Here is a 23,378-nt window from a genome sequence, read left to right as displayed (position 1 = left end):
ACTTCTCAACCAACTTCTTATGAAACAACAAAGCATCAAATGGCATCAGTCCCCTGAGCACCGAGTGACGTCACTGCGGAGGATGGTGTCGTGACGTAGGCAGTTCAATACTGACAGTGATCTGAGTGCGAGGGAGGCGGATGCATCAGCCAGATGTGGAGCGGTTTTGGGGGGCGGGGTGCACATAGGTGTCAGTGGACAGGCTGCGATCAATAAAGCACACACACAGCTGCAGCAGGATATTTTGATCTATGCAAACGACTCCACATGTCAGCATTGATAAAGAGAGCGGGAATTTCTGTCGTGAATCAGTGAAAAAAGGCATAAATTGATGTTGCCGGAGTACAAGGTATGCTATAGGGTAAGTCATGGAGCCACATCAGAAAATCGGCTTTATTATGGAACTGCACTGACGGTACTTTTGTGGAATAACAGTGAAATAGCTGTAGTCTGGGCGAGAGAGTGGGGGTGTAGCCTGTGAGCCTATGGTAATGAGAGAGAGGGGGGGGGGAGAGAGAGAGGGGGGGGGGGGGGGGGGAGAGGAAGAGAGAGAGAGACGAGGGTGGACAGTGGGATGCTGTGCGTTATCTACTGGCTAAATGAGGGTTGTCTTTCCCAGTTCAGGCAGCAGGGCTTCTCCACCCTTCCAGCGAGGATCTGTAATTTACACGACAACAGCAGGGTGCCTGCTGGATCTCCATTGGACTCTGCGCTGGATCTCCCACAGCACTGCTGCTGCTGCCGCCGCCGCTCCAACACCAAATCTTCAACGCCAAAGGAAGAGAGGAAGATCTGATCTCCGTGCCATGTGCAGAACGACATGTATGTGTGATCTCATGCGGTGACAGCGGAGGGGAATGGAGCAGTTGTCATCAAATTCCTGCAGACGCACCGACCGTGATACATTGAACGCTGTCGTGTAGAGAGAAGACCTTCATACGCAGCAGCCAATCCGAGAGATTCGTTTTTATTGCCAGTGAAAAGGATCTGTGGTCAGGTGTCGCCGTTGATTTCAACCACAACAATGGGGTAAGTGTGATTATTATCCCACAGGCTGACTGAGTCCCTTTTCCCTCCTCTCTGTATTCATATCAGCTGCGGCTGCCTCACAGGGTATGAACTTCCCTGCCATAAAAACCACACCAGGCACCACACAATGATGACCATATGTTAAAAATGTATCTCTCTGTCTTACATGAGGACTAATACACCTGGTGGAGGATAGTTCAGGTAGGCTGTCAGGCATGTGTGATTGAGAGGTGATCCTCTGACGGCCTTGATGTGCTGCACACTAAAACAACACATTTTGAGACATGTACTGAGGCAAATTATTCGTCTTTCCCCTCCAAACAGCCTCTGTTTGGTATAATAGGCCCTACATGCTGACAAACTAATGCTGGTGCAGAAGTTGCCCCCTCATCAAACTTTTAGGATCATAAGAGTGGGTTAATCTGCAGTGATTCCTAAAGTGGGACTACCAGTGGGTGCTATTGTATAGGGCTGACTTGTGCTTTCATCAAAATAAAGCATAGCTTAAATTCCCTATTATTGCACTGGAGCAATGAGAGAGTGAATTTAGATGCTGGTTTTTCTAGGTCTCTCTGTCCCACTGTTTACTCCCCACCTACATTACAGACAGTTATGTAATTCTGAGAGAAGGCATGTGTAACAATAGCATTTCTTCTCAAATATTGTCAAGCGGAGATCTATGGTCTGATGTATTGTACATTCTGTCCCAGGTCCTGCTTTAGAGAAGGTTTGGATCAGTATAATGTTAAAAGAAGGGAAATGTCAGTAGCTACAACGCTGCACAAGGCTCTAGTGAAAGTGGCTTCCTGTCTCTATGGCAGCACAGTGACCGCTACCTTACACATCCCCTACGAAAGGCGCCCATCAGTGAAATATCCGCCTACTGCGCAGCACTGCTCATTTGCATGTCCCCTAACCCTGAGCTCAGCGGTCCATTTCCCTCACCAAGTCTGCCGTCCATTAACAGCTGTCTCCTGCAGTTCATTGTGATTAATTGCACAGCAGGAGTTTAACAATATGGCACAGGCATGGTACGATTTCAAGGCATCAGCCAAAACTGCATTAACTATTTACAATACACTGGAGGCTTCCCAGGCGCCCACTCTGTCCTCCTACAGTGTGGGCAGCACATCATTCAGCGGTCTCCCACTCATCTTCAGCTCTCCACTGGGCTCTGCCATACTGGTGACTAACTTACTGTTATGCAACTGACTCAATGACTCAATTGATCTACAATGGAATAAATTGTTAACTCTTTTTCAAAGCACTATGCTGCACCCAGTGTGTGTGTATTAAACGCAGAATATGTGCAGGTGCCGATGAGATCAAAGCATACAGGGCTGTATGTCATATACACATACGGACAGAGTCACATTTCACTCCTGACCTCGTGGATGAATATCAAGAAACTTACAGTTGGTAATGGGACAGAGGAGAGCATTAGTGTTAGTGGAGATGACTATCAATGCTCTAGTACACTTTCACTTCCTTGGGCAAATGCAATCAATGCACAGATGGACTCAGTTTCTCTCTCTATCTTTGTCTCTGCTCGTTTGTGTGGGTGTGTGTGAGAGAGTGTCTGTTTATGGGCACATCTCAGGTCATCCAAGCCTTTCCCAGTAGATCCACACCCAGTAGAGCAAATAGGGAGCTCTCTCATTAATGACCTCACACTACTTTAAATAAGATCCACTTGCCTTCAAGCTCCTCACTGGTGAATTAATGAAAAATCTGGAAATAAGGACAACTTCTAGATGGAGGCGGCGTGGAGGTGGATGTGGCAAGAGACAGTGAGATCTCCTGAGATGGACTGTTTCATTATGCCTCTGTTTCACTGTCAGTATTTGCAGAAAGAGGGGCAGCTGCACAGTTAAAGGGGACACACAGAAGTAGAAAATAAAATGGAGCCTTTTGTGTTATAAAATGACTGTGTTCATCTGTGAGGCACAGCGGGGTGGCACCTGTTGCCACGCCAAATGTGTATGTGTGTGTGTTCATGTGAAATGCCCTGTAGGCATTGGTGCAGTGTTGTTGACCAATCCATAACTATGTTAACGTGTGTAAAACTTTGTTGTGTGCCATAGTTCATCATATTTTAAAGGGCTAGTTCCCCCCCGTTTCAAAATGGAAAAACTTCCATGCTGGAAATTTTTGTTTCATATTCTATTTTACACATTTTACATTTTAATTTGTGATCCACATAATCCACAGACATCACTGTCAGCAGTTTTCATGGGGACTATTTCTAAAATAGTTCCCATGAAAACTGTTCACAACGAGGGCTGTGGATTATCAGAACTAACAGGGAAATTGCTTCTGGCAAGTTATGTTGCTGTTTAGATATATATTTAATCCACCTTCATTATACCTGGGTGGAGGCAGAAATATAAAAAACTTATAAAATAAAATCAATATGTATAGGTACATCTAAAGATAACTGACAAAGTATGTTTTTAACCATTTGTTTCTACTTCAGTTCACACCTCAGAGCAGCCAGTGTGTCTCTATATCAGTCCGCCTTTAGGGGAGCTCTTTTCTGTTTTCCAAAATTTGCTAACTCGTGAGTAGTTAAAGCCTGTGTTAAATTACTTTGTGGAATTCGCTAAAAACATAATCTGGAGACGCCAATTTTTCCATTTTAGTTGGTAGTTTACTGTAAAGAATAAAACCTTTCAAATTCCTTATCGCATCAGTCAAAAACTTTGTCTGTAGAACAACATTTTACTACCATAATGATAACAGTAGTAACAACACTCACTACTCTGTGAACCACTCCAGAACACACATACTTCACATATTAGAAATTGTAAAATGTTATATATTATATTACATTATACTCATATACGACATACTATATATTTTGGCGTATTGCTTTTCTTGCTATGGGTCTTACACCATCCATCCATCCATTCATCATCATCATCCTCCCACGGAAGTCAGCGAACTTGTCTCAGGCACACAACCTACTCATGTATCTGTTTGACACTTTGCCTTGATTTCCCTTAAAAACTTGTATTGCTTTCCTGAAAGTTCAGATTAAACCAGCACACAGCCGTAGTTCGGCTAATTGTTTATACCACACTGTGTGGCAGTTTAGAGCTTCCCACTCTCTTCATCTTCTTCTCAGCGCTCTATCCTCACCTACATTCATCACCTCCTCCATGTTCTCCTCATCCCTCCCTTCTTCTCTCACCTCATCACTCTCCCTCCCTCTCTCATTCTGCCCGCCTTCTCTATCTGTTAACATTCACGTTCCATCACCTGCCCTTGTGTCACACAGTTCACTCCGCATGCTGAACACCTCCTCTTCCTCTTCCTCGTCTGTGTTTTTCCTTCCTTCTCCACACTTTTCCTTTACCCCTCATGCGCATCCCACTTAACTTACCCACTTGTTTACTCTCCTGTCCCTTTGTCCTCTCCATTCACCTCTTTACTCTCGGCTTTTGTTTTTACAAAGTTTGAGGACAGACAGCATCTCAAGGCTTTCCCTGATGCTTTTGAAATCTGTGTAGCTGTCAAACAGCCTACATGCTACTACCAGAGTTCATCGCTAGAGTGCAAGAGGATCAGCATGCTCTGAATTGACCTCCATGCAATCCCATAACTGGTAACTCCGGCAGGTTATTGGCTCAGAGCAGCATCACTGTAGAAAAGACTGTAGTGGTAGCACGCATGATGGATCTGATGCCTTTTGTGATGTGGATTTAATGAAGGAAAAGGTATATGAAAATGATTGCTGTACATTTTAGATAGCGAAATAGCATTCAGCTTATCATTTATTGCACTGTCTTTTAAAAGTTCAGTTGTAGGAGTGGATATTGCTTTTTTTGACAACTGGTGGGTGTCATTTTGGAACAAAACTCTTTGGCACAGACATTCATGTAAAAATCAAAGTACAAGAATGTTGCTGTGTTTGGTACTAGAACAATCAAGCAACAAGAAGCCCACAGCTCCATCAAATTATACAATGAAAAATGATGCCAGTTGCCAAGCGGCTATTGCACAGATCATACGGACAGGCCGTGGTTGTGTGATGTGTGCTGGGAGAGAGTTGAAATGACTCACAGTTCCGCCACTTACACTGCTGTCGATGATTATGATAATTCGCGCACAGCACTCCACAAGCAGCTTTGTGGAGCGACATTAATCATCCCAGATTCACTCTCTGACTTCCTATACTCTCCACATTCCTCATCATTCTCTTTCTCTTCCTGTCTAACTTCCCTCTCTCCCTGTCTCCATGTTTTTCTTTCTCTCCAAGTCTTGGCTAATCACACACAGGAGGGGTGCTGCTGCTGAATTTTAATATTAATTTATACAGCAAGCCTTTGATGTCCCCCATCACCCCCTCAGTGCAGTGTAAGCACTTCTCTATCTCCTGCTCTGCCAGCACTGCCAGCCCAGAATATCTCCCTCTGCACCCTGCGCTTTGAGTGTGTGTGTACTGACTGTAGATATTACCCGAGAAGCCCCAACAATGCTGGAATATATGAGGGCATTGTAAGAGCAAACCGAGGAGTGAGGACTGAATTGGACAAAGGGTGAAGGTGGCGCATTTGTGATGGATGAATGGATGGTCAAAAAACAAAGACGACTCTTCAGTCATCATCATCATCATTAACAGGGGTGAATACTAACCCTGGTTTGAGTGTCACACAGAGATCAATGAGGAATTAAGTCATCTTAAACCAAGCCCATCATGGGTTCTGATCATCTACTGATGTAAGCCATACAGGCACAAATCCGCACATACACTCACACATAAAGACAGATTGATAATTCCATCATGTCTGTGTCCTAGTGTGTGTGTGTTTATATGTTTATGCATTATGTGTGTCTGTGTGGAAATTGCAGCTCTGGGGGGTGTGTCTTTGGTAGTTAACCATGGCCTACTGTCTATATTTAGCTTTAAACCCTCTTCTTTCCCCCCCGTGCTCCCCTGTGTGACCCTCGCTCAGTGCTGCAGGCATTCCCATATCAGAGCAGGGAGAGACGGTGCTGCCTTACACAGAGAGAAAGACCAAGAGAGTCGCTGCATACATTTAGTGTGTTAGTTTACAAGTAGAGAGATAATGTATGAGAGGAAGTGTAGACTTAAGGTGTATGTGGGAATTCTTCTGTAGTTTGAAGGTTCAGTCGGCTTGACATCAGTGTTCAAGACAATGAGTGCATGTAGTAGTCCTTTTACGGCCTCTCTCTCTCTGGTGTGACTATGGAGGATGGCGAGTTGGTAATTCGGTTGCCAGGGAGATCTGATTCCCCCGTGGGCAACAGGAGTTTCAGTGCTGGTGGTGGGGTTGGTGAGACGTTGGTGTTGCGGCACAAAGAGGTTCACCACTTCTTCTTCATTCCCTTCAGGGAGCAGCCCATCTACAGCACGCGGGCCCACGTCTTCCAGATTGACCCCAACACCAAGAAGAACTGGCTGCCCACCAGCAAGCATGCCGTCACCGTCTCCTACTTCTACGACAGCACGCGCAATGTCTACCGCATCATCAGTCTGGATGGCACCAAGGTGAGCAGCTGATTGTTACTGTACAAACATTCACTGTCACACAGATTTCATTATACCTCTCCTGTTGCATCCATTGTGTCACTTTTCATTTTTGCCCAGGGATATGGTTTTATTAAGATCTCAAACAGTGTTCCTGGAGATTTTGGTGGCACTGTGATCTACTGAGTGTTAATGGTGTTAATAAGCTCTGGACTGGAATCTAATGCGCAAACACATCTTAAAAGAGCTCAGCGTTGCGCCCCGTCTCAAGACTGACAGCTCATGTGTCATTGTGTGTATGCATGCAACGGCTGTATTTGTGTATGCATGTCTGTGTGTGTCTGTCTGCGCTTCAGAGTCTACACTTTCTGCCTCAAGTTATTCTTGTTAGAGATCTGGGAGAGATATTTCTGCCGGGCATGGTGTAATTGAGGTAGAGCTCTGCATGACTAAGGCAGAGGGGAGTTCTTCACAGGGAAGGACCGGTCATACACGTGGACACTACCCACCAGTTATGGGGAGAGGAGGGGTGCCATTAAATGAGAGAAACAGATGACAGACTATGAAGAATGTGTGGTAGGAGAAAAATTAAAGCAGCAAAGGCAGAAAAGTGTGAAGCCAGGTGAACAAGAAGGTTGGGAAAATGTCAGGGACTGATGGAAGTGAAGCAAGGTCACACTGTCTATGCAACAAGTGTACGTAAACCACTTATAATCCTCAATTATCATATCATATCATACAGCATCCAATAGACATTTATTATGCAACACACACACTCACTGACTGCCACCCTTCCCAAACAGGCCTGTATTGATGCCAACCAGAATGTCAACCATTACACAACACAGCTAATTGATCAGTCATTAGTTTGAGCTCCATTAGTATTGTTGAATTATATAAGATTTAGAGGTAGCTCTCTATTTTGGTTCATGTAAATTAAAGCTGGAGATGGTCTCTATCTTTCTTACTGTCAGCAGACCTTGTGAAAAGACAAAAGACAACAAGGTGTTAGTCCATCTATTAATACTTTCTGATACTCCTGAGTGTTGCGCTAAGCCAAAACCCATTTGTTACCACCAAAGGTGTAAATCTTTAGAAACCAGTCATGAATATATAATTTAATCTTTTTGAAAAGGCTCATTCATTTTCTAAAACAGCTGGGCACTGTAGTTTTTAGAAAATGCTACTCAAAAAGAAATAAATTATGAATTTGCTGGGGACTATTTTCAGCAGTTGATTTGGATTGGTCAGGACTCAAAATAATCTGCCCAACCTGGCCATTAGGATGAACTTGGACTTCCCAAATTCATTGTAATGCAATAGTGCAACAGTGTAGCTCACTGGTGTGTTTTTAATCATTTTCAATCTACAATACAACATAGGTCTGTGGTGCAGAGTAAAGTTGTTAGTTGGAGCAACACATTTTTCATTGGTTTCGTTGGCAGTAAGGACACATTACCAGACTTACCTTTTAAAAATAAAATAAAAATAAAGCTTTCAGTGTGTTTCAATGTTCAAATTTCAGACTCTGTTTCTCTTTTTCTATGGCCTCCACCTCATTTCTATCTGCTCTTAAATGATCTCTGTACAGATATGAACATGCTCAGTCTTTATGTCTGACTGGGTGGACCACTGACTCCATGGTTGAAGTCTTTCAAAGACAAAATCAGCTCCTCTCTGTTAGCTTTCCCAGCATGGATGTTATTGTGTCGGTGTGAGTCTGCACTGCCGTAGACCAGAAGCTGTATTCTATTCTCTCAGGCTTTCCCCCGTCTCTCACACATACATACAAACACATACACAAACAAAACAATTTGTTCAGATGAATGTTGTAACAAAATAATATGTTGATTTTTTTGTTTAGTCATCAGACTATAAAGTGTCAGAAAATTCTGAAAAATTCTCATTGCAATTACCCAGAAGCCCCAGGTGCTGCATTAGACATTGTTTTGTACAATCCAACAGTCCAATTTACCAAATATATTTAGTTTGTAACGATATAAAACAGAGGAAAGCAGCAAATCCTCACATTTGAGAATCTGGAAGCAAAAAATGCTAGACATTTCTTAAATATCCTTCTTCTTAGATATCTGAAATGATAACTTCATTATCAAACTGAGTAACAGTTTTGGCACTACTGCAGTACTGCAGCCTGAGAGAAACACAATTGAGGCACTAATACCAACAGTTACAGAAGGATACAGAAGTAGAGATGCAGCTGAGCTTTTAATGTTTAAACTGTGTGTTCCACATACAAACAGTGTACTGTTTCACTGATATTTTCATCTGTAGTCCTGATTTCTGGTGTGAACACTCTTCAAAAAGTACACACATGGGTTTAAATCCTCCTTGCCTCTTCCTCTGACCCCCTCTCTCTCTGGTAGACGCACACACACATTAAACGCACTGCAGTAATAAAGTTAATTTAATATGTATTAAGTGGGTTGTCTGTGTCCTCCAGGCAATAATCAACAGCACCATCAGTCCCAACATGACGTTCACAAAGACCTCACAGAAGTTTGGCCAGTGGGCGGACAGTCGAGCTAACACTGTCTACGGCCTGGGATTCTCCACTGAGCATCACCTAGCCAAGGTACCACCCCCATCCAGCCACACACACACACACACACACACACACACACTCACACTTAAACCACATCTACTATAAACCTTTTAGCATCAATCGCAGGATGCCTTCTCTTTTCTTTTTCTCCCCCGGTTCTTGAGAGGGGATGGCATTTCAACTGTTTTTTTTTTACTTTAGTTGCTATATCCTCTCTCAAAGTGTAGCCCTAATGAGGCTTTTTTCTACTTGTGTCTGTGTGCGTCACATATATATGTGTGTTCACTTGTGTGTGTGTGTGTGTGTGTGAGTAAGTAAGTGGTGGGTTCTCTCCTCTGCAGTGTGATTAAGCTCTGTCATAAACCAGGGAGGCTCACAGCATCCCCACAGTCAGAGAAACACACATTACAACCAAACTCAGCAGTATAGACACGTCCCCTGTGTCAGGATGGCAAGGATAAAGAAGCTGATAACAACGTCTGATATTGAAGACATTTCCTGTTTTATATCATATAGTGGACATTGATAACATGAGGCCTTGTAACCTGAAGGTTGTCAGGTCAGGTGCTTAATGATTTGTACACGTATTTAGAGATATGGACTTAGTGGGTGCTTCCGAGTTTAAAGGGGTGGTCCACCAATTTTGCATTTAGGTTTAACCGGTTTGTCTGTTTTATGAGGCCCCCAACATTATGAAACTCCAAAACTAAATTGGAGTAAAGGTGCCATCCACAGCACTTTGCCATAAATGGATGCCTGCTTAGTGGCCAGGTGCAAATTTGTCTAATTATGTGACTGTGAGGCAGACAGTTACCATACATAAATGTACATAAATAAGTAACCAATATTGCATTGTAATGTACTTTGATTCCCACAAGTCACATATATAATTTGTTCTTAGTTGTCTCTTGTAAAATGTACTTTAAGCTTATCGAGACTTAATAAGGCTTACCTTAACATATAAAGGTAAATTGCATTTGACGTTGAGTTTATTATCATGCTTACATCACTGCCACAAATAACAGAGAACAAAACAATATGAATAAAAATGTTTTAAGAAATGTCCTCCATTTTCCCAACTTCCTGTCTAATGTAAAGCATCTTTGGTTTACCGGATGTACAGTTGTAAGTACATTGTTAAAATTAACTTAATCTGAGGTGTATCAAATTGCCATTTTAAGAGACATTTATCAGATAATTAGAAGTACTTTCTGCGGTTTAAAGCTGAAATAATCAGATCCACTTTTCAGATAACTGCAGCACTAACACTCTCGAAGCACTTACTGTGAGAACTGCTGCTTTTAGATCACTGTACCAGAACTATAATATTGCACTGAGGTGGAATGATATTGAGTTACTGCAACTCTACTAATGGCAGACACAAGACTGGCTCCAGAGTTGTCAATTTGATTTCCTCACCACTCAGCCCTCTTTGGCACTGTATATACTAAATTATACTGTAACACCGTGGGAGTAGTGTTGGTGCTGAACCACACCCTAAGAAGACATTGGGGATATGCGCTTGTGTGTGTGTGCCAGAGTGTTTATATTTGCTCGAAGCCCCTCAGCTGAGCTCACCTTACTTCTTCAGGCTTGCTGGATGTATCTTTGCTCTCGCTCAAAATAACCACGGGGATCAACTTCAGCCACTGACAACTTCTGATTAAAGGCAAAAACTCAATGAGGAAAACACAATAGCACTGTCTGCTTTGCTGTGTGTGTGTGTGGTTGTGTTTGTGTTTGTGTTTGTGTGTGTGTGTGTGTGTGTGTACACGTGCCTATGTGCATGTCTGTGATAGACAGGTTAACAGTGACCTATTTAGCTCATGTTTCTGCCGAGGCCTTATGGGTAAGGGCCTTCTTTTCTATCTCTAGATCAACTGGGGGTCATTATGGGCAACAGTTTCTCTCTGTCCCTCCCCTGGCTTCAGGACTGACCTATAACACACTGATTTGTGTGTGTGTGAGTGTGTGTGTGATTGTGTGTGAGTGTGTGTGTGATTGTGTGTGTGTGTGTGTGTGTGTGTGTCAGTCTATCTGTGTGTGTCCATGCACATATGGCTTTATGGAACAGATTAAACCACTGTAGTGTCCATACTGATGACTGTCCCATGTGTCCAGTTTGCAGAGAAGTTTGCAGAGTATAAAGAGGCAGCACGGCTTGCTAAAGAGAAGAGTCAAGATAAGATGGAGATGGCCACGTCTCCTTCTCAGGTACGTTCAGTACACATTACCATAAACCCCCCATGACCACCTGTCACAGGCATGTTGTGTATAATGGAGAGTTGAACAGGTGAACTGAAGAGCGATTTGTTTCCATTTGGTGTAATTTAGTATGATTAATTATCAGAGAAGACATGGAGGCAAGAAAGAATTTGATTTTTTTTTTAATAGATACAAAAATATGTAGAAAATGTTTTTAAAATATGACGCCAGTGATAAAAGTATGTAGATCCTTTACTTAAGTAAAAGTCCCCATACATTAATGGAAGAATACTCCATTGCAAGTAAAAGTTCTGCATTTAATATCTTCCGTAAGTAACAGTGCAGAATTATTATCAAGAAGATGTACTCTAAGTAGCAAAAGTAAAAGTACTGGTTCTGCAGAAAAACTGTCTGTTGATGACTGATGGTAAAAAGCACAACATTTCCTTCTGAAATGTCTAAAGTTGCACAGAATGCAAATACTTAAAGTCTAAGTATCTCCAAATTGTGCTTAAGTGCAGTTCTTGAGTAATTGTACTACTGCATGACCCCCTGGGAGGTCCTGACACTGAGGTTAAGAATTACAGTCTTTACAGAATCTACACCAATATAGCACATTTTGACTTTGTGTATGAACCCTAAAAGAAAACGACAAAACTCTCTGTGCACTCCCCATAAATTGGAGAACATAATTAGCCTGTATGTTAGGTATTTGTTTGTGTGGGATATCTAATAATAGAGTGTTTTAGGGCATTAGCTTGTTTCAGAGGAGAATCCCTAGAGAAATCTGTTCTTTAATCTAAAGGCTGTTAACAGGCTTCATGTCCTCGTCTGTTCATTATGGAGGCTATGGGAGCAGCCCCCCCGCTGTACTGCGCTCTATTACTTGCACTGTTAAAGCTGCAGCCCACATGGGCTGATATGTTACAGTACCTTGTGCTTCCCGTGGGAGAGTGTTTTTTAATGAAGCCAAGTGGACAGCTTCGCTCTCATCAGGGGTTGGAGGCTGCATGTGCAGTGACCACCACATTGCACTATAGTATGAACCTGAAGGGATCATTGAAACGGTAAAGGCTGCGGCCTCCCTGTTACATGCCTGCAGTGTTCATCTGAAGCTGTCTCATTACTGATTGTCACTGTTTCTCCCACGTGTCCGGAGGTTCTCTCCCTTTTCTCTCCTACACCAGAAAACGCAAGGGGGAATTATTTCACTAAAACAAGACAAGAAAGCACTGAGCTAAATGCTATATGCTGGTAACTGTAGGCAGAGACCCTACTAAAAATGTAGGGTCTGAACAGATATTAAATGTTATACTAATGAATGTGGAGCGCAAAATGTAACGCCGCTATAATCTTCCTCTTATCTCTCACTTCCTTCTTGTCCATTAGAGACGTAGAGACAGTGTCATTGTGCTTATGTATTGTGCCCTAGCCCTGAGTCTTAATGGCTTTGTTTTATGTACATGCAGCAGCAAAATGATTTGTCTCTCATATAATTCTGTGGTTGTATTGGATATAAAGATAAGCATTAATCTGTAATTCTGCATTTTCCCAGTGCTATAGTAAGCTAGTTATTGGCCTATAGGCATGTGGAACTGCTCACTAAGAGGTTCAAATTTTTCAGCTTTATACGTTCGAGAGAGAGAGAGAGAGAGCACCTCCACCAGCCCTAAAAACACACCTCTATAATTTCTTATGACAAATCCAGGAAAAAAAAAAACAAGCTTTCTCCAGTTCTTGCTTCTTTCTTCTATTTCTATCTTAGCTTTTGCTAACTACTACACAGTTCTTCAGTATTTAGTCTAAACAAATCACTGTTTTCTGCTTTTGGTAATGTTAAATGCACCATTTCCTTCCTACCTAAGGCTGTGTCTCTGCAGCAAGACACCATTAAAAACTCAAAATGTAGAATAATTTCTATTTTGAATTATGGACATTAAGGAGTATCATAGATACATACATTTATTTATAGGGAAATGTCACAGATGTCTTCATTGGACTAGTGAATTGTTGAGCTTTCAAAATTACGTTTCACTCTAAAATTGTGAAGAATATTAAAACGATTAAATATATAATATATATATATAATAATGTTTCAGTGATTACTTAATGTCGAACTTGGGTAACAAATGAACAACTTTGTTTCACCTGTAGGAGTCTCCAGGAGGTGAGCTCTCGTCACCTTTGACCCCAGTGACTCCGCCCATGGAAAACATCAACGGCACCGATGAAATCTGTGACACGACTCCCAACTCAGACGCCCTCCCAGGACCGGCGCAGAACGCTCTGGCCTTCACACACAGGTACATCCCACCTCTAGATGTATTCACTGTCATGATTACTTGAGTGCAGATGTTACAGCCTGACCATATACACTCACATAGATTATACTCTAAAATAGATTATGATTATGTCTGAGGCACAGAAGTATATACCTCTTTTCTCCTATGTCTTTCTTTTCGTCTGCATGCACCTACATATGTTGCATGTCAGCATGGTAGTGAACTCCCTCTATTCACTGCTGCTCTCTCATGTTTTTCCTCTCTAGGGAGCAGTTTAAGACTTGTCGGGTCTGCTCTTTCTGATAGGGATGTCATAACAAGTCCTGACTACTGCAACATCATAACTACGCAAAACAAAAAATGTTCAGGCGCTAACTTTTCCAAAAAATAAGAGCCTGATTGCAGCTCAGCAACTGGGAGGGTCTTTTTTAAGAAACCTGGTTGCACTGCCTGTTTACTAACTGCTAACGAATAAGGTAACAGCAGCGTGTCATCACTCCAGTCAGGAGAAATATGGGTGCATATGAATTACATCAGTGATATTCTTACTCACACACTGTCACTTCACATGGACCAGCAAGAGACTTCAAGTGTTTCTCAGGAATGAGGAATTATTCGATTTATTATTTTGTCCAATCTGAGCATGCTTGGTAAGGAAACCAACATATATTTATAGTGTTATGTTTACCTACTGCAATGCAATAATATCTTTTTAAATGCAAATTCTTTTGACTTTTAGGTAGTTTGATGCATTACAGCACATGTGACGATGTCACTTCTATGCATGCACCACTGCTGTTGTATACATTCCCTCTGTCTTTGTGTCCTGTTAGGCTGAATATCCAAATGGATAATTCTTATTTATTGTGATTATCAGTATTGGTTCATATACAGTAGACTGTGTAAGATGAAGAGGCCAAAGTGCCATGTAAATATTTTTGATTTGTGTAATGGCTTCCTGAAGAGGTGTGGCTGTGAAGTTCATCACCAAAAAGGTGTCGATGAAGCATTTATGTAAGACTTATATAACATACTGTGGGTGGTGGGAGGCAGAGAAAGAGCAAGGCGGATAGACACACTGAGAGAATGTGTGCGTGTGCGTGTCAGAAACTGGGAACGACAGAGAGAGGGGTGCATTGAATAAAGTCTGTGCATGAGTCACTGATACCTAAACTTCCACCAACTGCACACATATACTCATTACAATAAATAAACTCAACAGGACAGCATGGACAATCAGTTTGAAACATTTGAGTGAGTGAAGTTTTTTTTCTCTGGAGAGGAAATGTTCCTATTATCTACTGTCACCTGTAGTCGACTGTACACACACATTTGTAAAATTTCTGTAATCTTGTGCCGCTCATTTCATTATTCTTTTGGCTGAGATTCTTATTAATTAAAGATATCAATCAATGGCTTAATGTATTATCATTCTTTTGTTGCTTAACTCTGGTGTCTTAGAGGAGACTTAAAACATATTTTGCATATAAAAATGATTGTAGAGATCTTTAGAGACAGTGGTATTATTTAGCAGTGTGTTAAAGACTGTAAAGTTGTGACAAACACAAGCGCAAATGCTTAGAAATCCCTGCCGCTACATCATGAACTCAGTAAGGCTACACAGATCTGAGTGTGCAGTGAGAGCGGGATGTAGAGAGGACACCCACTGCCTGCTGCAGCCTTGCTGCTGATGTGTCTATTAATGCTGCATGCGTGGGAGATGGGGTCGACTCTTGGCATTCGCCGAGATGGCAAGCGTGGACCTAACTAGCAAACCTCAGTCTCACGTTTTTTCACAGGCATATGCAGAGAGGGTAGATGTTAGGACTGTTCAGATATATTACCACATAACCCTCTCCTTTTCATCTTTTCACTCTACAATGCTCCTCGCTTTAATATCTACTCTGCACATTATCTCATATGTCTATCACTTTTTACAGTAGCTTCATGAGCCTGTCATGCACCTTTAACTGCCGTTAAAACATGTTTTCTGTTAATTTGTGTGATCGTTAACAAGTTTGTACTTAATTTAATAGCCAGAAGAAAGGAATAAACATGTTTGTAGTGTGCACACACAGGTGTTAGCCGTCTTTTTGCTTCAGACCTCTGCAGTGGTCTTCATTTGTCTCTCTGCCATGTGTCTTGAATTAGATGATGACTTATCTCACTAACATATCCACCACACTCCTGCCTAGCGTAGCTGTGTAGGCAGGTGTGTGTGGGTGCTGAGGGCAAGGGAAGAGAGGAGGCTGAGATACAGCTGTATGCAGGGCTGTGAGAGGGTTTTTTTTTATATTGCGGGATGTTGGCGTGTTTGGCAGGTCTGCAGTGGAATCATTTTGAAAATTGGAAGACCTTAAGTTGGGTCTGCCTTGGCTGTGTGTGAATGGTCTTATAGTGTTGGAGGATGTAGGCGTCTGTCTGTGGGTTTGTGGTAGGCTTGTGTGAACGCAGATGGTGCCAATGTCGTACGTCAGGGTGCTACGAGTGCCGTCGTTCCTCCAGTGCTGCCATGGCAACTGCTCTGGCTCCCTGCTTCTTGAAGTCCTATGTGAGGAGGACGGACCTACCTGACAACGCACAGCAGTCAGGACGAGGCAGGAATATGAGAAACCTTCAGTGTCATGCAAGTTTTTGTTTTGTGTTTGGTGGCTTTATTGAGCGTGGGAGGAGAATTATACTTGTGAAGTAGTAAAACACAAAACAGAGTGTTGATGTTTTATTTAACATGGTGTATTGGCAGTGTGTACAGTTTATGTTCAAAGTATTAAAAAAAATGAATAAAATAAAAATCTGAATTAAATCCAGAAAACAAAAAATAAAACAGAATTAAATGATATTAAAAAAAGATTTACCTGACACCCCACAAAATCAATCTTGCTCTATCTCTTGTCGTGACATATACATTTTTTTTTTGTTTACATAATGTTGTTCATATGAAATACACAAAAAGTAAACATTGTAAAATTAATGGAATCTTCTGTACCAGATACAGACTTATAAAACAATTTGATTACATATATTCAAAAACAGTGCAAACAATTGAAAGTTTCAGGCTGATACAAACAAATAATTGCCTCTTCAGTTCAACATCACACAATTGGCTGTTGCAAGACTAGACACAGAATTATAACAAAATTAAATTATGATCATCGTTGAAAAATATCAATAGCTAATAAAATACTCGTGACAATACATTCAGATTATATGAATAACCACATCATCCTTGACAATCAGTATTTGAGTGAAGCAGCCGCTAACTTACCCTCCATGTGTCTCACACACCTTCAGCTCTGCTCTGCTGTCCTCAGCCAGAATTGTGCTCATGTGCCCTCCTGAAACCTTTCAGCCAGACTCCTTTAATGAAGACGAACACCAGTGTCAAAACATCTTTCACTCCTTTCCCTCCTCTAATTCTCCCTCCATCGCTCTCCCTTGCTTTCGCCGTCTGTCTTCATCTTCACATCTTGACGTCTCGCCTGCTCTCCTGCTCTCCGAGCTAGTGTGTGGGGTTTATACATTGGCGGGGCTTCGTGCCTTGGTGACAGCATCGCTCCCTGTGTGTGTACTTTGTGTGTGTGAGTGGTTGTGCGCCAGTTAATATGTGCATGTGTAGGATGAAGTGTCGTCTCCCTCCTGTGCGTCACACACGCAGACACAGTTGCACTCACAGAGGGGGTGGCTGTTGTGTAAGAACTGAAGGCGCCGTGGGAGTCCTGAGTGAATTAAATCTGGGCTTTCTCTCTTTTACACTTCACACAGAGTGGGTGTTAAAGCATAGTGGAGTACTGCTGCAGTGTGTGAGCATATATGTGTATGTGTGTGTCAGTGAGGGGGCAGAACAAAATTGTTCACTGTTATGGGTCATACAAAGACCCTCATCTCTCCTTGAGTGAACCAAGCTTCCTTTGTGTTTTCCAGTGTATGTGTTTCCACTGCTGTGAGGAATTACTGTGAAGTATGTGGGAGTTGGAGCTCCTTTTCAAAGGGACTTGACTTGATGTCAGAACTCGACAATGTTTAGATCTCTTATACATTCTTCTGCCCAAGTCAGACATTATGTGAGAGACAGCAGTGGGCATTATGTAATGTTAAATGAATGCCTGCAGTGCTCATATCTAACTAGGGAGATGCACAGCCAAGCATTTTCCCTCCAGAAAACAGAGTTTATACATATATCAAATATTGAAACTCTGAACTATTGACTACCCAGCCAGTTTTTTTTTTTCACTAGCCTTTTTTTCCCCACACATGCTTTTCCATCAGGAGATTCAATCCCATTCAATCACTTCTCCCTTATCTCTCATCTCATCTTCTCATCTGTGAGTAGCTGGACCAGATTAGGCTCCAGCCAGTCTGAGGATATAATCGCAGATTACAACTCATGTGGCAGCTTTCACAGTCACTGGCCAGGAAGTGCTCCAATTTGAGTGCCCGCTGCAGCCTTCAGTGCTAGAGCAAAGATGGATGGATGGATGGATGGGTGGATGGATACAATCAAAGAGACACAAAAAGATACTCAAAACTTCCATTTAGAGACAAAAACCAACAAAATGAAGAGCGACACTAACGACCACTGAAAGACACAAAATTACCACAATAGAGGAGACAATAAACAACAAAAAATAACAAGACAACCAAAAAAGGCTCAAAACAACTACAGAGTCTGATAATGACTACAAGGACACTCAAAATGAAGACAAAGACTGAAAATGACCACAAATTACCCAGAATGACCAGAAAGAGACTCTTTCAGACTGGATGTCTTGCTCTTGTGTAAGAGGGGCCGTTTACATATCTGTGCTCCAGCACCCATTGTCTCATAATCTGTCTATTGATGGACGGATGAATGGCTGCGTACAAACAACAATCTTTCTGACATGTTTTGAAAAATGATCACTTTCGCAACTTGATTTTTCAGATTTAAATTTGCCATCATGAGTGTTCAGATGTAAACACATTTACATCTATATCATGCGTTACTGTTATGGTAATCTGATAGTATGTATGTTCCTGTGTTCTGCAGCCCTGCTATGACAAAACACTGGGAAGCTGAGCTGGAGGCACTAAAGGGGAACAATGCCAAGCTAACGGCAGCCCTTCTGGAGTCCACAGCCAACGTCAAACAGTGGAAACAACAACTGGCTGCCTACCAGGAGGAGGCAGAGAGACTACACAAACGGGTGAGGGACAGGGCACAAAAATGCATGCTGTGTGTGATTGATTCATTCAAATCAAATAGGAGCAGTCACTTGGAAGCAATGGTGTGAAGTCAAGATGAGAGCATAGGAGAAAAAAAGGTTTCAGCATGAGAGACAGTATAGAAAAGGTAGTCTGGAAAATAAGCTCAAGATTCTGTCATGCTGGATCCAAATCTTGATCTCCATATTGTCCTTATAGGTGACGGAGCTCGAGTGCCAGAGCAACCAAACCCCAGTGATCAAATCCCAGAAGACTGAACTCAACCAAACTATAGAGGAGCTGGAGAATACACTAAGGGATAAAGAAGAGGTTTGTCTCTGCATGTGTGTGTGATAAGGAAGGACTCTTTGCTTGAAATGTAATGGCTAATGCAACGACATCCTATGTTCATGCTACACAGCCTTTTAATCTGTTTTTATGTCCTCCAGGAAATGGAGAAGTTGAAAGAGGAATTGGAAAACATGAATGACCTGATGGAGCAGAAAGACACTCTTACCCAGAAACTTGAGGTGGGTGAAAGAGGTGTCAGCATGTCCTCTGTCATTATTTACCTCCTAATGACACAAACATGCCAACAATCCTGTCTCTCCTTCCCCAGGAGACGGAGCTGCGCGGTCGGGTGCTGGAGGAGCAGCTGGCGGGGGCAGAGCAGCGGCTGGAGGAGAACCAGGAGGAACAGGAGAATTTCAGAAAGAGCCTGCGGACGCTGCTGGAGCTGCTGGACGGCAAGATCTTTGAGCTGACGGAGCTCAGAGACACCTTGGCTCGGCTCATAGAGGAGGCCAGCTAGAGACAGAGCTGCCTAATCTTCACAGACAGAGCCATATGATAATTTACCTTGACGCAACCAACCCATCTGCACCAGTCCCACCCACCATGCCCTGCCTCCCTCCTACACCCCACTCACATTAAAACTGCAACACTACACTGCCCTGATTCTGATTTTGCTCAATAAGGGCAGCTAACTCCCCCTTTTTACCTTGCAGGCATCAAGCCCCAACCAACCGCAGGCACTCCTGTAGTTCAAAACAACACAGGGACTACCTCATCTTGCCTTCTGATTGGCTGGTGTAGGCATAACCTCGGTTGAATTGATCCCTCTAATCCTAAAGATGCCTGTGGTGGCACATTGCAACTGCCCCTCAAACCCACCCACCCACACACTGTCAAAGAGTTAACTTGAGAACTGTGCCTCAGTGCCATCTGCTGTCTGACTGGGAGAGCTGCATCATAGCTTGCAGCATCACAACATCTCGCACACACGTACACAACCCTTTTCTTCCTCTCTAAACTGCCCCCCAAGGGGAATGTTGAAAGTCATGTGGAAAGAATTGCTGTTAAGACTCAGAGAACTGCGCCAAAGCTGCCAAATCCCCCCAAAATATTGTCCTCTAACTAGCACAGGCTTTGATCCAAAGTGACTTACTGTACAGAGAAGTGCTAAACAGAGAAAGAGCCCCATGTTCGAGCTCGGGCTGCCAGGAGAGTGTCACTGGAAACAGAGAATCAAAGGATGGCTCTCAACAAACCAACCAGTTTTACCTATTTACCTGGGTGACATCGATGCTGCTCTCCAGTCTGGACACACAGGGCTGCTGGGAAATGTTGGTGGAAAGGAACGTACCCATAGCTTATTCAAAATCCTACATGACAGATGAGTATTGAATCTTCAGAGGCATTGCCCATGCCACACAAAATCTCCCATGCCAAATTTTAGAGGCTGTGTGCCTGTTTTAGATTTGATGAGAGAATTCCTGTATCCAGACTGCTTCCACCGTCACAGAAAACTGACCTGTCTTCCTGCCAAACTCAGTGTGATGTGTGTTCCCAACAAGGCCTGACATAGCGTGTGCCTTCACAGCACACATACGTGGACACATGTTTGTACATAATATATGTGTGTGTTTTGTGCTGTGAGAGAGACAGAACCTGTTTTTGGACATCAAGGCCTACACACACACACACACACACACACACACACAAACACACTGAGCAATATCAGACAGGCTCTATATGACACCTCTATCTAACTCTATCAGGTACTCTACTCAGTGGACTCATGCAGATAGGTCAAATGCAACTCAGCTGATCCCTCCCTGTCCGACAGAAAGTGTACTACTGTTGACCGCGAACCTGTGTGGCAGCCCTGTCTGGACAAAGTAGTGCATTGTGAAGGGCTTATAGAGTGTCATCTACATATTCGTAAATCTCCACCCTCAGTGAAACTGGCCACAGATTTTCACTCCTCACAGGTGAATACAGAACTGGACTCAGTTTCTATTCTTTTTTACACAGGATATAACACTGATGATATAATAATAGACCTGTATAAGACAACTTTCTACTCATGATGGCATTGTAAATGAATTGATGGATAACTCAAATGCAGTAACACCCTGCAGTGGCTTATTGTTGTGTATTAACCCACTGAAAAGCATTGCATAGTTAGTATAGTGTATCTAGTCTGTAGGGAAACAATGAAAACCTCTTTAATATATATTTAAAATGCGTAACAACACAATGTAAACACATAGTGTTAAACACTCTGTACCAAAACATGCACTTACAAAGCAGCTCCTGTACTGGCGAAATCCAAAACGGCATCTTTCAAAATCTCTTCCTTTGAAATCACTGAATTTTTTAAGAAGTTATATTCTCACGTGAAATTCTGCTTACCATACCTTTCAATTGAGCACCCCGTTTGCACTGTGTTATTACACTGTTGTAACTACATTATATATCAAGAGATTTGCATTAAATACTAGCACAGCATAATTCTGTATAGATATTGTAATTAGTTGCACAGGTTAATACACTGGAATAAGACCCATGTAAAGGGAAAAGTTACCCTTTTTTTCCTTTCTGGTTTAACTTTGACAGTCGAATGGCAGAGATGGAAAACCTTGATATTAATGCTATTGTTAACGAATGCCTTTGTACAGTAGTGGATAAGAAGCTTTTCATTCTCCTGTTTTGTAACTTATGGTATTTAAATGTAGGTATTATTATTGTATTTAGAGGTATGAGAAGACTGGCAATATTTTTGACTATTTAAAGTAATTTTGAACTCATGATATTACAGAGGTACCTCAGGCTTATGATGTTCGTAGATTGGTGAGACTTGTGTGTTTGCAGGTTCAAGGATTCGCCAAATGGTGGTGAAAAATGATCAGGAGACACACCTGTTGGTGCTTCAGCCAAATTAAATCCTTTGTTGAGTTCTAACAAAGACAGCCCTACCAGGCTGAGAACACACCTCTGTGAACTGAGAAATGCTATGTTTTATATTCAAATACAGTGACTGCAGAATTCAGAGTGTCCAAATCGCTTTTGTTCTGTTTCAATTTTTAAAAAAAACACATTATTAACTAAATTATTCGACAGTGTAACAGACAATCTCAGAATCTGCTTCACTTGGTTTTATTCAAATGCAGGGGCAAGTATGTAAATAAAAAAAAGGTTTGAACAAATGAATATGGTAGGACTAAAGGCAAAAACATTTAATAAGTCCGTTGTTTTAGGCAATCAATCTGAACATATTGTTTCCCATTAACTTGCATCATTTTCTTATTATTGGTATTGCACTTCTCAAGTGACTGAGTGGACAGCAGGTCATATAGTCAGCCTGTGTGGACAGCAGGTCTACATAGGAAAATGTTCAGAAGCAAACACGTCACAAAACAATTTGGCTAGAAACACTTTGGAAAAATGGGATAAAAACAATGCAATTAAATGCAATGTACAGTTAGCCGACAAACAAGCTGTGTTAAAGTTATTTATACATAAAAGTCAGTGTGCGTCATTGTTTAGTGGAGCAACGTAAACGTTAACACTAACAACTTTGGGTAACTCTGCCCTGGACAGTCATGGTGACATCAAGTCGGGTGAAGTCTGGGTTAGGTTTCATTTAAGGTCAGGTCAGAGTTAGGTCTCTGTCTCATGCTACATGAAGACCATGGAAGAACATTGTGCTGACAGTGACAGAAGACATGTAAAAGTGCCTCAGGCATGCTCTGCCAGGAAAATAATAAACTTTATTTAGCACTGAGCTATTTTCAAGCTGTATAATTTGACATATACTTCCATCTCTGTTCTTTTTCCATTAGTGTCTTCTTGTCTCTTTACACAAGAACAAGAGAAAAAGCACAAGTCTTTGCATCAAAGCTGTTTAAAACGGTGCGTGCCATGGCTGTTCCAGATTCAGAGCTTAGTTTATGAATCCACATCTTTTTGCTTCATGTATGCTTCTGTGAATTCCTGTGCTGCTAAGCATCCCGCTGGTCCTCTCAGTGTCCTCCATCACACTTCTGTAGGTCCAATTCCACGTTGTTCAGTGCTTTTAAGCTTACTCATCTACTACAGTTATAATGTTTCGCCAGTGATTAGAAAACAAAAGTTGTTGCTATACAGATCGAATGATTCAGAATTTTGTACTATGTACCATGAAAGTGCTGAAACCACTTATGAAAAAAGACTTATGAGTAGAGGCAGTGGACTCACTTTGCCACTGAAATGTTTCTGTACATGTTGGCTGTGAGTTTAGTGCGTGAGTCCATGTGTCCTCCAACACTGAGTAACAGACCTCCTACTGTGTGCTTTTGCC

General features: G+C 42.1%; 1 protein-coding gene across 1 annotated transcript; it reads left to right on the top strand.

The window, feature by feature from the left end:
* Positions 1 to 6,180: 6,180 nt before the first annotated feature.
* On the top strand, positions 6,181 to 22,088 carry homer1b (homer scaffold protein 1b). Its single transcript, XM_070833407.1, has 8 exons — positions 6,181 to 6,544; positions 8,985 to 9,116; positions 11,208 to 11,300; positions 13,446 to 13,594; positions 18,600 to 18,756; positions 18,974 to 19,084; positions 19,204 to 19,284; positions 19,374 to 22,088. The coding sequence occupies exons 1-8, from the start codon at positions 6,242 to 6,244 to the stop codon at positions 19,563 to 19,565; spliced, it is 1,218 nt and encodes a 405-aa protein (XP_070689508.1). The 5' UTR covers positions 6,181 to 6,241; the 3' UTR covers positions 19,566 to 22,088.
* The last annotated feature ends 1,290 nt before the right edge of the window (positions 22,089 to 23,378 follow it).

Source organism: Pempheris klunzingeri, chromosome 7, assembly GCF_042242105.1.
Source record: "Pempheris klunzingeri isolate RE-2024b chromosome 7, fPemKlu1.hap1, whole genome shotgun sequence".
Taxonomy (NCBI): domain Eukaryota; kingdom Metazoa; phylum Chordata; class Actinopteri; order Acropomatiformes; family Pempheridae; genus Pempheris; species Pempheris klunzingeri.
This window is presented reverse-complemented; position numbering and strand designations above follow the sequence as displayed.

Bases quoted from the DNA above. Each gene is read 5' to 3' on its own strand.
- homer1b (XM_070833407.1), top strand. From the start codon at position 6,242: ATGGAGGATGGCGAGTTGGTAATTCGGTTGCCAGGGAGATCTGATTCC. The intron at 9,117-11,207 runs GTACCACCCCCA...CCATGTGTCCAG, and splicing joins CTGAGCATCACCTAGCCAAG to TTTGCAGAGAAGTTTGCAGA. The intron at 19,085-19,203 runs GTTTGTCTCTGC...TATGTCCTCCAG, and splicing joins CACTAAGGGATAAAGAAGAG to GAAATGGAGAAGTTGAAAGA.